Source organism: Sceloporus occidentalis, unplaced genomic scaffold (genome assembly GCF_023333645.1).
Source record: "Sceloporus occidentalis isolate IW3139 unplaced genomic scaffold, rSceOcc1.0.p SCAF_6, whole genome shotgun sequence".
NCBI lineage: Eukaryota > Metazoa > Chordata > Lepidosauria > Squamata > Phrynosomatidae > Sceloporus > Sceloporus occidentalis.
The window spans coordinates 25,021,990-25,036,774 of record NW_028316986.1 but is presented as its reverse complement, the minus strand read 5'-3'; the positions used below and the strand labels follow the sequence as shown (position 1 = coordinate 25,036,774).

At 41.3% G+C, this 14,785-nt stretch overlaps 1 protein-coding gene across 3 annotated transcripts in view; it reads left to right on the top strand.

The window, feature by feature from the left end:
• The window catches only part of TTC7A (tetratricopeptide repeat domain 7A), a 317,709-nt gene that overhangs the window by 31,539 nt on the left and 271,385 nt on the right, over positions 1 to 14,785 (top strand). For all 3 annotated transcript variants that reach the window (XM_089529137.1, XM_089529136.1, XM_089529135.1), the window contains exons 4-7: positions 3,936 to 4,066; positions 6,434 to 6,555; positions 9,092 to 9,170; positions 13,312 to 13,472. In XM_089529137.1, coding sequence (XP_089385263.1) covers positions 3,936 to 4,066; positions 6,434 to 6,555; positions 9,092 to 9,170; positions 13,312 to 13,472 — 493 coding nt within the window. The remainder of the gene's footprint in view (positions 1 to 3,935; positions 4,067 to 6,433; positions 6,556 to 9,091; positions 9,171 to 13,311; positions 13,473 to 14,785) is intronic.

Genomic DNA, 14,785 nt, shown 5'->3' with positions numbered 1-14,785 from the left:
TGGTAAACCCGCTCTGAATGAATCTTCACAAGAAAGCTCCATAATAGGTTTGCCCTAGTATTGCCATAGATCAGAAACCACTCAAAGGCACACAACACATACATAATTATAGTTACAGATTTTAGTTTTGCATATGATTCTCCCTAATATTTTCTTCTGTGGATAGTGAAAAAGGATAAGGTGAAATACAGAACCCCTGTTCCCCCTCCTGTTTCAGAGATTTCGTTGTTCATACACTTTCATACTTGTCTAGTTAGCTTTATGAGATCCAAATTACCCCCCTCCCCCCAGTTTACAAAATAAACGGTGAAAGCTGTGATACATCAAATGCCCAGTGCCAAACAATGGTGCAGTCCTAAATATTAGAATGCAAGATCTCACTGGGATAGTCTCTATGGCAACAACCCCATGGGAAGTCCAAAATTGCAGGTGGCTGTGTTGTTGCAAAACCATTTCTAGCAGTTTTCATCTCCAACAGAATAAAATCTTTTATAAAGCCATTCTAAAATACTTTGGGTTACAACTCATAATGGCACATCATGGTTAGGAAAATTGTTTCTTCTCCAATTTTTATGGGGATTGCAGCCAAACTCAGAGGGAATAAGGGACTCTGGAGTGGAGGTGACAGCAGATGATGTTATGATCCATGATAATCAAAAAGTTCTGGATCTTTGACCCTGTGAACCAGGCTTCATTACTGGTGCCAAATGTCTGCATGTCTTCCAGCTGACCTGATTTGGCAGAGGTAGTCCTAATCGATCCTCTGTTGCCCCACCTTTTCAACTTTTAAAATGTTCCCAATTCGTTCTCCTCTTCCCACTTTCCCTCCTTATCCTCAGCTTCCTTGGGCCACCTTTCAAACTTGTCTTCTTAGGTTTATGAGCCACTTAGGTCCCATCCTGAGAGAAAGATGGGATATAAATAAAATAACATATATATTCCTTTCTTTGCTGCACATTGACTTGAAAGTGCAAAAGTAGTCCAGTAGGCTCAGTCAAAATCAAACTACTGCAGGCTCTTCTAGTTTATGTGTTCTTCCTCATCAATAATATTTGCCATCTTAGAATCCGAATCATAGAGTTGGAAGAGACCACAAGGGGCATCGAGTTCAACCCCTTGCCATACAGGAAGACACAATGAAAACACTCCCAACAGATGGTCATCCAGCCTCTGCTTAAAAACCTCCCAAGAAGGAGACTCTACCACACCTCTGTTGACCTGTTCTTGCCAGAAATAAAGTTTTTCTTAATGTCTAGATGGAATCTTTTTTTCCTGTAGTTTGTGATTCTATGACTCTATGGCCCAATTCCCACTGTGAAAAGCTCCGAATCCTGATTCGAGCTTTATGTCCATAGTTTTCACTGGAAATCGATCCCGATCCTCATGTGATCAATTCCAGTGGAAAAAAATGGAGCAAGTGCAAAAAGCCTGGGTTATTTTGGTAGCTGGGTTTTTGAGGTTTTTCCCCAAGGAATCGATTCTGACGCAATTCCAACAGGTGGGAACGCCATCAGAATCTATTCTGTTTCTGCGGGAGGGACAAGTGGCAGAGAGCTGTCACCATCCTCCCCCCAGAGCCACTTTGTTATTTGCAAAGTGGTTGTTTAGCAATCTAGCGATTTTTTGATAGGATTTTTTTTTAAAAAAAAGAAAGTGTGTGTGTGGGGGTCCTTCCTCCTCCTCCCGGGTCCCCTGGTCTTGCCTCCATCTCCTCCCTCTACTCCTTCTTCTGGTCTACCAACTCCTTCTACTGTCTGTGCTCCCTCCTCTTCCTTGCCTGCTCTGCTGCCACCCCCGAGACCCTGGGGAAGGCACTCATACACACACTCCTCAGGTGTTGGAAACCCTCCGGGGCACGCTGCTCCTCCTTTCCCCACCCATGGACGGAGAGGGCGCGTTGGAGGGCCGCCCCTCGGTTCACGAGTCGCCTGCATCCTTCCCCCATCTCTCCATCCAGGTCTGTCAGGTCCAGCGCACCTGAGGATGTCCAGGGGAAGGCCGGCTGCCATGGCCTGAGATGTGGGGCCTACCGCTAGAGCGGCCTCCAGGCAAGGTGCCCTGGATAGAACTTGAACAGAGGAAAGTAAAGCTCAGTGGTGCAGTGAGGTTCTGGGGGGGGGGGGGGGCGACCAGCCAAAGGGCTGCTCCACCTCCCCTAGCCCCAATGGGAACAACAAGGATTTTTCATAGTTAGAACAAGGGACCTTTTGGAATCGATTTCTATAGCGAGGCGGACCTGAATTGGAACGCGGGTTATTCCGTCAGTGGGAATGGATCCTATGATTCTATAGTTTCCAGACCTTTTACCATTTTGGTCGCCCTCCTCTGGGCACCTTCCAGCTTGTCAACATTCTTGAATTGTGGTGCCCAGAACTATTCTGCTCTGGTCAGGCCCTACCTGGAATATTATGTCCAGTTCTGGGCGCCACAATTCAAAAAGGACATTGGGAAACTGGAGCATGTCCAAAGGAGGGCAACTAAAATGGTGAAGGGTCTGGAAATCGTGCCCTATGAGGAACGACTCAGGGAGCTGGGGATGTTTAGCCTGGAGAAGAGAAGGTTAAGGGGTGATATGATAGCCCTGTTTAAATACTTGAAGGGATGTCATAATGAGGAGGGAGGAAGCTTGTTTTCTGCTGCTCCAGAGACTAGAATGCGGAGCAATGGATGCAAGCTACAGGAAAAGAGATTCCACCTCAACATTAGGAAGAACTTCCTGACAGTAAGGGCTGTTCGACAGTGGAACACACTCCCTCGGAGTGTAGTGTCTTCTTCTTCCTTGGAGGTCTTTAAATAGAGGCTGGATGGCCATCTGTCGGGAATGCTTTGATTTAGATTTCCTGCATGGCAGGGGGTTGCGGTCTCTTCCAACTCTATGATTCTATTCCCAATAAGATCTGACCAAACCAGAATAGTGGTATTATTACTTCCTTTGAGCTTGACCACCCTCTGATATTGTTTGGCCATATGTGTCCAAGTGTTCATTTCTGAAATGTGAAGGGACATTTGTCTGTGTTGCTTGATCCCAAAAGTAGCATATAACAGCTCTCTCACTGGAATTCCATTGGATATGCTTTACTTCATGGATGAATTTCAGGTTTACAGGATCCTAGAATCTACCAGTTGAGATCTGTCCAAAATGGTGCCATAGGAATGGGGTGGGAATGAATGAGGGCCAGTTTTGTGTACCTGGGACTCCTTGGGTGTTACAGACTGCTGAGGAAAAACATAGCTGGAAATGTCCAGAATTACATTTTGCCTTGAATAAATAAATACTGTAGAAATAGAATCTTAGAGCTGGAAAAGATCCCAGGTCATCCAGTTCAACCTCCTTCTGCCATGCAGGAAGACACAATCCAAGCACTGCTGACAGAAGAACATCCAACCTCTGCTTGAAAACTCCCAAAGAAGGAGACTCCACCACTCTCTGTGTATAGCTACTTCTTGTTGTTGTTGTGTCCCTTGAAGTTGTTTCTGACTTATGGCGACCCTAAGGCAAACCTATAGTGGGAATAAAGTCATGTTAAGTATTGCAAGGCCTTTATTTATTTATCTGGCTTTTTTTGGCTAGATAAAATAGCTGTCTGGAGGATCTGAAGGGATCAAGGGCCACAAAAATAGCCATAAAGCTGTGGGCTGTGTGCAGTCCCAGTCCTCACCTGGAGGCTAGTGGATCTCAATTTACCTTCTGTCCTCCCATGACCTTCTTATAGTTTCAGGATTTGTTGGGATGGGGAGGAAGCTTGTGTGAGTCCAGCTCAAATAATGAGCTGGGTGGGAGCAGGCCAGATGAGAATTTGCAGGGCATGAGGTGTGGATGTATGCCCATGAGGGAAGGAAATGGAGAGCAAGTGTCAGAATGTGATGCATTAAGTCTGCCTCTCTCAGGGACTCACTTGGCACTTTTAGAAGAGTTTTCTTGGCTGTCTTCGCAGGCTTGGCACTGGAACGCTCATCCAATTCTATCGCTTCCCGAGTCCGGCTGTCAGAAAGAGAGGAGGAAGTCATGGCTTGCTTTGAAAAAGCATGTGTGATTGCTCAAGTGTTTCTCCAAGAACTTGAGAAGGTAAATGGAAGCCTACTTGAAATGCCTCTTAGCACCTCCTGAGGGTCAACAGAGAGAAAAATCTGCTCAGCTCCTACAAATCCTGATGACCAGTCTGCTACTTTGGATACTTTTTTTCATTTTCTGTTTACCTGGCTTTTTTATTAATTCCCTTATGAGTGGCTTGGCAGTTGCAAAATGTTTTCATTCACTTTTGGGGGTGCTATGTGCTTTCTTGTTTTGATGTATTTTGTGTTGCTTTTAATTTTTTTTATTTTGTTTTGTGTTTGATAATACTTTGTGTCTAAAACATAAGCAGCATGTAGCTTATGAGTCATGTACAACCCCAAAGTATTTTTTCTGGTCCCCATTTACTTCCATCACTGAAACCTTACCATTCAGATGGGTGTTGCTGTTGCAGTTGCTGACAAAAGCAAACTAACAAAATAACTCTACTGGAAAAAAAAAGCCCTCTTTTCCATCTTTTATTTTCTTGGAGGAAAGGAGTCGCTATCTTTCCATGGCTGCTCTGGCATCCTCTTGAACCATAGAGAACTGCCACAGTGTTGGTCCAGTTTTGGTAGAGGTGTTCATCCAGTGGAGGCACTTGACTCCAAGAAGTTGCATGTGGCTGCTTTAAAGTCCTTCAATATTTGCTTTTGTAAGATGACTTTACATTATGCATGGAATGCAAATATCTCAAAGATTTTCTTTTTGCTTCAAGCAGTTACACACATACATAAAAAATGATGAACAAACTTGCTTGCAGTACCTAAACACTACCACATTTCTTCTGTCATACTGGACTAGAACTGTTTTCCCCTGCCTAGCACAGATGCATTGGATTAAAACTCTTATTGTCCTCAGCTAGCATGGCCATGGTGGCTGGGGATGATGGAATTTGTAGCTTTACCAAATAGTTTTTTGTGGGTTTTTCGGGTTTTGTGAACATGTTCTAGAAGAGTTTATTCCTGACACTTTGCCAGCATCTGTGGCTGGCATCTTCAGAGAATGCTTGCCTGGAGAATTGGATATATATATACACACACACTTGAGAGAGAGAGAGAGAGTGTGTGACCTGGGAAGGCAGGAGTGATTTGCATGTATATTGTTCTGTTGCTAATGGCAGGCCTCAGGGTGGGAGGGTCTGCAAAAGAGGATTAGTGTCTGCTTGATTAGTGCTCATTGTCTGCTGGGAAATCCCTGACCCTGGGAGATTTCTCATTTGCCTTTTCTTAAGTCTTCAGCTTGCTATTTTTTCGGACTGGTAGCCAAACCTTGTTTACTTTAAGGGTTTCCTCTTTCCTGTTGAAATAATTTGTGGATTTCAATGGCTTCCCTGTGCATCCTGACATGATAGTGGTTGGCATGGTCCAGAATTTCAGTGTTTTCAAACAGCATTTTGTGCCCAGGATGGTTTGTAACATGTTCTGCTACTGCTGATTTTTCTGGCTGACCCAGTCTGCAGTGTCTCTCGTGTTCCTTGATTCTTGTCTGCATACTGCGTTTGGTGGTCCCTATGTACACTTGTCCGCGGCTGCATGGTATGCGGTAAATTCCTGCAGCTGAGAGAGGGTCTCTTTGGTCCTTGGCTGAGTGAAGTATTTGCTGGATTTTCTTCGTCAGTTTGTAAACCATTTGAAGGTTGTGCTTCACTTTGCCTATTCTGTCTGTGACTCCTTTGATGTATGGTAAAAATACCTTCCCTTTGGGTGGTTGCTTGTCTTCCCTCCTCTGGCTTTTTCTGGGTCTGGCAGCCTTTCTGATGTCTGAGCTGGAATAACCATTAGCCTGTAGAGCCCGGTCCAGGTGCTTCAGTTCATCTTCCAAGAAGTGGGGTTCCCAAATGTGTTTTGCCTGGTCTACCAGGTTTTTATTGTGCTTCTTTTTTGTCATGGGTGATGGTTGGAGTTCTTGTGCAGGTATCTGTCTATATATGTGGGTTTTCTGTATACGGTGTGATCCAAACATTGGTTTACCAAATGTTTGACATTCTTCCTGGTTTTGCCATTCCCACAGGCAACAGAAAGTGGGATGGTATTGACGTACCTCCAGTGGGTTATTATTTGTGACAGTGCATCTCTGTATTTGTGTTCAGCTCAGTGGGTCCCAGATTCTATAGGCCTATGCATTAGTGGAAATAAGGGGAAATTTCTACCTAAATGTAGGCTTCTTACCTTGGTTATCCTTGTGACAGCAGTGCAGAAATGGGCCAGACAATCAAACAAAGAAATAACAAAGATAATTCAGTGCAATTTTCAGTTTGTCTTGTCTTGTTATTTTCTCTTTTCTTATGGGAGAAAAATAGTGACAATTTTAACCAGATTGCTGAAATTATTCACCTGTAACAGTGGTGCCCCATTTCTCTCTCCCTTCCACTACTACCAGAGCTTCAGCAACACACATACAAGAGGCATAAAGGGTGGCCATGCACCTCTTTTGGACTTTGAATTGCCTTACTTTATGGAAGCTGCCCTGCAGAGTGCCTACGTGGCTCACTTAAAAAGAGGGTAAGTAGACAAAATCTACCTGCAGTTCCCAATGATTGGTGTTGTATGCAATTTCTCCTAGTACTTTCTCCATTTAGTCTAGGCTCCATTTAAGAGGTATGAACTTATGAGCAGAACTCAGAAAAGTTAAGTTATTGATTGACAACTCCAAGAATCCCCCAGCTTGCATGGCCAGTGTCCCTGTTGACTGGCGGTTTCTGGGAGGTAGTAATTGGTTCATCTAGTCTATCGCCCTCCGATGCAGTCTATTCTACTATTGAACAGCTCTTATAGTAAAAATGTTCTTCCTAATGTTAAGGTGGTATCTTTTTCTTGTGATTTGAATCCACTGGTTTGTGTTCCAGTCTCTGGAGAAGCAGATGATAAGCTTCCTTCTTCTTTTGCATGACATCACTTCAGAAAATTAAAGATGGTTACCATGTCATTTCTCCGTCTTCTCTTCTCCAAGCTGAACATACCCAGCACCCTAAATCATTCCTCAATAAGGCTTGGTTTCCAGATCATTAATCTTGGTTGAATTTCTCTGGACTCCTTCAGTTGTAGACTACATTTGTAGTCGAAAGGGATGACATTCCTGAGTTTAAAATATAAGAGATATTAACAAGCAAACCAAATAGAAATATGCAACAGGATTGTGATCCAGACTCATGCAGAAAAAACAAAATGCACTGAATATTGTTCAAGGGATGTTGAACCTCTGTGCCATGATATATTCCTTGCCATTTGGAACATATTTGATCTCATCAGATTTCAGAAGCTAAGCAGGGTTGAGTGTAGTTAGTGTTCAGATGGGAGACAGCCAGGAAATATACCAAGGGTTCCCATGTAGGGCTAGAAAATGATCCTAACTGAGACCCTAGACAGCTGTTGCTGCCAATCAGAATAGACTCAGTAGTTGTCAGCTTCCTATATGTCCATGCAATATTCCCATCCATTTATACTAAATAAAAGAGGTATTAAAATGACTCCCCAAACACATGCATGCTCCATTATTATGTCTGTGGGTAGCTGTCCTAGCAGAAATGCACCTGTGTTCTTGGACTTTAGGGAGAAAAGTGCCCTGTTTGTGTTCATGTGGAGGGCGGATCTACCACCCAGGTGGGAAGACCTCTAAAATCCTCATCAAGTCTGTAAATATGGGCAACTTATTCACAAGTCTGTGTGCTTAAGACTGCAACAGTATTCTTCACTGAACCAAAGAAGCATGGATTAGTCATTAGCACAAGTGTCAGTCACCCTGAATTGTAAGAAATCTGAGTCATGAGTCTGCTCTTAGCTGAACTAATGCATCTTTCCCTAACATAGTACAGTTGACCCTCTATATTGGGAGGCTGACTATCCATGGTTTGAAGCTTCTGTGGCTAGCTCTATCCCATATAACCTAATGGCAGCACATCCATAATGCACACACATTGCTGCACATTGACTTATATGGATTTGCAATCCCACACTATTTTGTAGATGTGTTGGCCATGCAGCAAAGTAAACAAAATCTGCAGAGGTGCAATACCTTTATTGGCTCAGCCCAAATCCAGAAAATATATTATGAAAACATTTGAAGTTTTATTGGCTTCTTTGTCAAACAAAGATAGTAAAAATTATATAGAAGAAGAAAACTGACATTGTTAGAATCACAGGTCTACTGAAACAGAAATAATATCTGACACAAAATGTAGGCCTGTAAGTACAACATTATAATTTTTCTTCTTCTGCATGAGAAGGTGTTTTTAACACCTTTTTTTGATGAAGAAGCCAGTGAAGCTTTGAAAGCTTGCATGATATATTTTCTGCATTTTGGCCAATAATGGTGAATATTAGATTCTTTTGTGAATATTAGATTTTGTTGTATTATTTTAAAAGCAGTGGTTCCCAAACTTTTCTATATCCCTAGGACATGTTTGATTAATGTTCACATTCCTTACAAAAGTAATAGTATATTTGAAGATGAAGAAGTCCAATTTCTAATTTTTTGAACCACGTACATTCCTGTGGGTGAATAAATTGGACTAAAAAAAGCCTTTAACTCATTGCATGAGCAATTAAATTCTAATTTATTCAGAAAAAAAAACCAGAGTGATGATTTGTGACTTGTCACTGAAGGACACAAGCCACTCTTGGTTGCACCCCCTGAAATTCCATACCACAGGTTGAGAATCCCCATTTTAAAGGTTTTAAAGGCAAGCAGGTTGGATTGAATTTATTTCTCTGACAGCCACAAGAGGGCACAAACAGATCTCTTAACACAGCATGTATTATATCGTGTCTAAAAACTGTGAACGTGAGGACACTTGATTATGCTCATAAGATGTATGATTTCTACAGTCTGAATTCACTAGAGAAATCCTCTTGTTCAAAGGTCTCATTGGCTCGCTTTTTCCCCCTATGGGACCATCATCTGAGAATAATGGGTTATTTTTTTTTTAAATGTCAGAGCTGTTCTTCTTTCCTTTTTCTTTCTCCCATCCCATTTTATAGTGGTAGTTGTCAATCAAATCAATATTCCTTTACATTATTATTGCTTCTCGCTTGTTCTTAGCAACATCATTAAAGGAATACGAAATCTCCGAGAATTATTACGGAGCATGGAAACGAAGGCTACTCAGAGCTTCCGAATGGTAAGAGGCCAGTTCATTACAAGATGTAGTAGCCTTTCCTTTGGCAGATAAGAAGAAAACAGTTGTGGGTGCTTGTATGTACTTCGTTATCTTTTCACCTTCTTGCCAAGGAGTGGGAGTATGGCCCTACAATTTTGCATTTAGCTACCTGGTTAATAAGTTCAGGTAGAACTGAACTCAAATAAATACAACAGCATTTAAAATGAGAAACCTATATGTCAATTTCTGCCAGAAGTTGTCCATAGAATTGCACTGGAAGACCTACAAATGCCTAAAGAAGTGTTCTCTTTAGGAATATCTAGGTCCTTCTGTGTGATTCTGCAGACATTGTCCATAGAGTTGAGTTGGAGGACTTAGATATTCCTAGAGAACATATTAATCAAATCTGCAAGTCAAATCTGCAGATGTGAAGGGCTGACTGTAATAGCTTTCAGCCTTAATAATCATTACACAGTTGTTACACAGTACAATATGTATCACACAATATATGTTTGACTTAAAACTTAAAACTTTGGCCAGATCCTTTTAATTTCAGAAATGTGTGGTTCACTTTGTAATTAAAAAAAAAGAGTTCCATACTGGTCACCAGTTTAAGAGGTGGAAGGACCACCAAAATGTTCTTGTTGAAGAGTTAAAAGAAGGAGGGAATAAGATTGGTTTCAGGGACTGAATGATGTCAAGGGCAGGCCCCCCTCTTAAGCTTTGTCCCTGATCCAGTATGGTCAGTTCCCCCTTCTTCTGTGCAGAGAGAGTTGCAGAGGCCTCCCTTTCACATAGTGGCAACCCTGAGTTTGATGTCACCTGGTGCAAGTCCCAGAAGGGGCTGCAGGGGGTAGGTGGGAGCAACTGCTCCATAGTCCATCTATCTTGCCTTACTCGCCTGCCCACCAAGCCAGCTGCTGCGGCCTCCAAGGGGACCATTCAGGATCTGGCAAGGCATCTTTCCCTCTTGTCCTGAGGGCCTACTGGGGTCTGGCATAGCTGCTGAGTGAGTGAGAAAGGCAGGCAACACCCTTTGTTGCTTGCCCAGTAGCCACGGCAGTCCTACTAGGTATACACCTGCTCTGAGGTGTTGCCACCAGGGTGTCACTTAGTGCGGTGTGAATCCCCTGCATACCCCCAGTAACAGCTCTGTTGTCACACATGTACAGAGATTTTTCTTTGCATGACAAGAGGAGCTTGGAGGAATTGCTTCTCCGGGGGATAGCCAAATCTTATACTGTCATCATCCATTAAAAAGAGCAGCTATTATGAACCACCAGTGAAAGTTTGGATGTAACATTAAGCAATCTCAAACTGGATTATTTCTACAGGGTGTCTTGGACCTAAGTCAATGGAAGTGTGTGGTACAACATCTTTTGCTCAATTAGTCTTAAAGGTGCTACAAGGTTGCTTTGCATACATTAAACTGTGGTTAGACAGAAAATGGAAGCAAAAGACTCTTATTTCCCACTTAGGTCCCTTTCATACTACAGATGGTACTATGATTTGGCTTTAATAGTCATGACAACATTCTTTGGAATCCTGGGATCTGCTGTTTAGGAAAGGGCATTTAGCATTCTCAACCAGAGAATTCTAGTGCCTCATCAAGCTACAAATCTCAAGATTTCATAGGAAGTTGTCGTGGCAGTTAAAGTGGAAACGTAGTGCTATAACTGTGTAATGTGAAAGGCCCATAGAGTTGAAGCAGAGTAGAGCAGTAAAGAAGGACCAAGATCAGGTACATGGTCATACAAGGCAGAGATTTATCACAGAACTTGGAAAAGACACTGAGAGAGAGAGAGAGAGAGAGAGAGAGAGAGAGAGAGAGAGAGAGAGATTGTAAACTCCCATGATTTTCCTGCAAGCATTGAAAATTCTGGTAGCTGTAATCTCCAAAGTAATTTTTCTAGCAACGGTTCTTGCTGTGTCACCCCATTTATAGTCTGTTTTTCTAAGCAAGGATTCACCTGGATGTCTGAATGCAGCCACTTCTGCAAATTGTTAATTATTGTTTCAGAACTTTTGAGATGCCTTGAATGGTGTCTTCTATTCTTGCATTAGCAATGCTTTTAATAATAATTTTTTTAAAAATTAAGTGACAAAATCCCACTTTTGGGATAGAAGGATTAACATGACAAGGCATGTAATTAAATTAATTTGTAACACTAAATGACAATGTGTGAGTACATTTTACTTGTGGTTAGAAAGTGTATTCCAAGCAGAATAATGTTCTCTTTACACCCCATCCCCTGCCAAAGGCTGTTATAATATAAATCAAAGACTTGGGCTATTCTAATTTGTCTGATTTTGTTTATAAAAAAAGTGAAACTAATTGATAAAGCCTGAGAACTGTGCAATGAGGAATTCTCTCTCTCTCAAAAGAAGTATGACTTTCCTTTAGAGAGTCATATTTTCAATCAAACCACACAGCTTTGGTTCCACACTAAACAGTAGAGATTAGTACATTGATGTTCTGTTGAGCTTTCATGATTAATATTTATTATTATGTGTACCTCTGCTACAGGTAGTCTCATGTCACTTTTTTTAAAGCTAAGGAACATAAAAAAGGAGACCTTCCTGTCCTTTGGGACAGTCAAAGACAAAACCAGAAGAATTCAATTGTAGTGTAATCTTAAGGAGGGCTGCAGTCCTTCACTATTTTTATTCTCAAAGGGAACAATTAGTACTTTTAACCATTTTCTTCTTGCTGCAAGAGAGTCTTTGAAAATAATGCTGTTATTGAACCCTATTCACATTTTGGGACTTACTCTGCACAAAATTTGCACGTTTATTTCAAAAATACATAAATAAATAAATAAATAAATAAATAAATGATTTATTTATAGCCCGCCTAATCACACAGACTCAGGGTGGGTTACAACAATAAAAAATGCATCAAAGGTTACAATAAAATTCAAAATTAAAGCTGTACCCAGCCCCCTATCCCAGTTCTAAACAACAATGTTAAAATAGTCATAATATTATAGTAAAAACATTAAAATACAATTAGCTAAAAACTGGAGGAGAAATTGAACGGAGATAAAGAGGTGCCAACGACAGTTTTTGATATTTGTATTGCTATTCTTATTCATCTTCATCTTCAGGAAGGGGAAGCTAGGTTGGGAAGGCCTGTCGGAAGAGATCCATCTTAAGAGCTTTCTTAAAGGCTGAAAGAATAGAAATACAGTGGATCTCCTCTGGCAGGTCATTCCCCAACTTCGGAGCAGCAGTGGAAAAGGCCTTCTGGGTGACAGAAGTTAGCCTTGATTTTTTTGGCTGAAGTAAATTCTTCCCAGAGGACCTTAATGTGTGGGACGGACAGTATGGAAGAAGAATCCTTCCATAGGTCTCTGAGTACTCAGCTTGTTGGGGGCAATTAGCTTACATACTGTAAACTGCTTAGGGAGTGCTTAGTTCACTGATAAGTGGTATAGAAATGTACTTGCTATTGCTATTGCTAGATCCTTGCCTGACTCCTTTGCCAACTGGAAGCCATTCTGTTTCTCCATATTCTGTTTTAACCATAGCCTCTTGTCCTAGGTGCAGATTCCTCATGAGGGCTAGCTTACTGCAAGCTTACTGGGGGACATCTCCCAAAGAAACAAATCCCCGCCCAAAGAGAGTTCTAACTAAACATGCATTCTACATTTATTTGCTTGTTGTGTTGATGTCTCAACTTTGTTCTAAGGAACTCAATTAGTTGTTGTGATGCCAGTCAATCTTCATGCTTTATTCTTATCCCATTGGTGGAGTTTGGGGGATATTTGGCAATTTGTTTAGCAAAAGAATGGAGTGGAGGCAGGAGAGAAAGGTAATGGACATAGGAGTAGTGACTTTTTGGGACCTTGAGGGAAAAGTATATATAGTAGTTGTGATGTCTTATTGATTTAGCTGTTTAGATTAATTGATTGAAGAAACCTTTGACTAGAAGAGTGCCCCTAATTTAATTAGACCGCAGATTTTGTATGTATATGTATATGCCTAGCAGAACTGCTCAGCTTTGCAAAAGTTAGATTTTTTAAAAAAAAATCAATGCAGCCCCAATGCATTATGTTCTGGCTCAAAGCACAAGGTGAGATCATTAATCCTAAATATGAATATATACCTTTCTGAGTTTTAAAAAATGTATTTTGCCCATTTTCTTTCCATTCTTTTGCAGACTGCTGCCAAACAGTTGGCAGAATTGCTCCTCCACTCCTTGAGTGAAGAGTGTTACTGGAGCCCTTTATCTGATCCTCTTCCTGAGTTTATGAACAAAGAGGATACTTATTACTTCTGCACCACTCTGCGTCGAAAACTGCTACTACACACTGGAGATAAGTGCGTAATGTTCTTTGAGGCTGATGCATGTGGGACCAAAAGAAAGGAAGAAAGAAAAAGCAAACAGTCTAGGCTTCTCATAGCTTTTTTGGCTGATACTGATTGTGTATATTTCCTTCAAATCCACCCTGTCGAGCCATTGGCTGAGTTGGTGTGAGGTTAAAAAAATCTTCAGAATATTCCAATTACTGGAGAAATGAGAGAGACCATGACAGATTCCTGACAGCTTGATTGATATAGATGGTACAGAGCAGGTACAATATCAGTTTGGCTGAGGGAAAGAAACTGATATAGGGCCCAGGATCAGGAAAGGCCATGTATTGCTGGTGAAATCTGAGGAAGGAAAGTTAGAAGATTAGTGTTAGGGAGTAATTAAAGCTGGTAGGATGGTAAAGGAGACAGGAATGCTAAGGGTGTATCCACACTGCAGAAATAAAGCAGTTTGACATCACTTTAACTGGCATGACTCTGTCCTACATAATCCTGGGATTTGTAGATTTATGAAGCACCAGAACTCTCTGACAGACCAGGCTGAATACCTCACCAAACTATAAATCCCAGGATTCCACAGGATGGAGCCATGATGGTTAAAGTGATGTCAAACTGCTTTATTTCTGCAGTGTGGAAGACCAATGAGTTTCAGATACTGATTCCAAGTAAGAGTCAGGTTTTTGGTTGAAGCCTCTGTAGGCCCACATAACTTGGCTTTTAAAATTAATGTAGGGAAAATGTGTTTTTATGTCAGGAGTTTTAAGGTTCTGTCTTTCTGTCTATTGCTTAATACAGGGGTGGCTATATTTTTTTTGGGGGGGGGGGCTTTGCTGAGCCATTCCAGCATGCCCAGCAGTGACTGAAAGTTACACTTTTAGTCTGTTTGTCTTGCTGTTTCACAGCCAAGGCCCCCTAAAACAGCATTTTAAAGCAGAAATAGAGCCCCTTGTGTCTATTTTCAGACAAAAAAATGGTGTATTTCTAAACGTTTAAAAGTTATTTGGTGTTCAGTGAGGGAAGGGCTGCCTAGGATCTCCCCATTAGCTGCATGCAATTCCTTAGCTGCACAATTTCCATCCTGATTTGATTAGTTTAATGTTCTTTAATGGTATGGACACTTCTAGGATGGGAATTTAATTGGAGGGGCATTTAATTGGCTTTAGAAATGAATGAAACATCTGAACAAGCAAATATAAAATCTGTTAACATAAAAATATATAAAATAAAACAAAGAGATAAAATACTTACAAAACAAGGACTCATATTCTCCATTGCTTGCTTAGTTATTTATGTATAATTAAGTAATGTCTCCTGGTCTGATT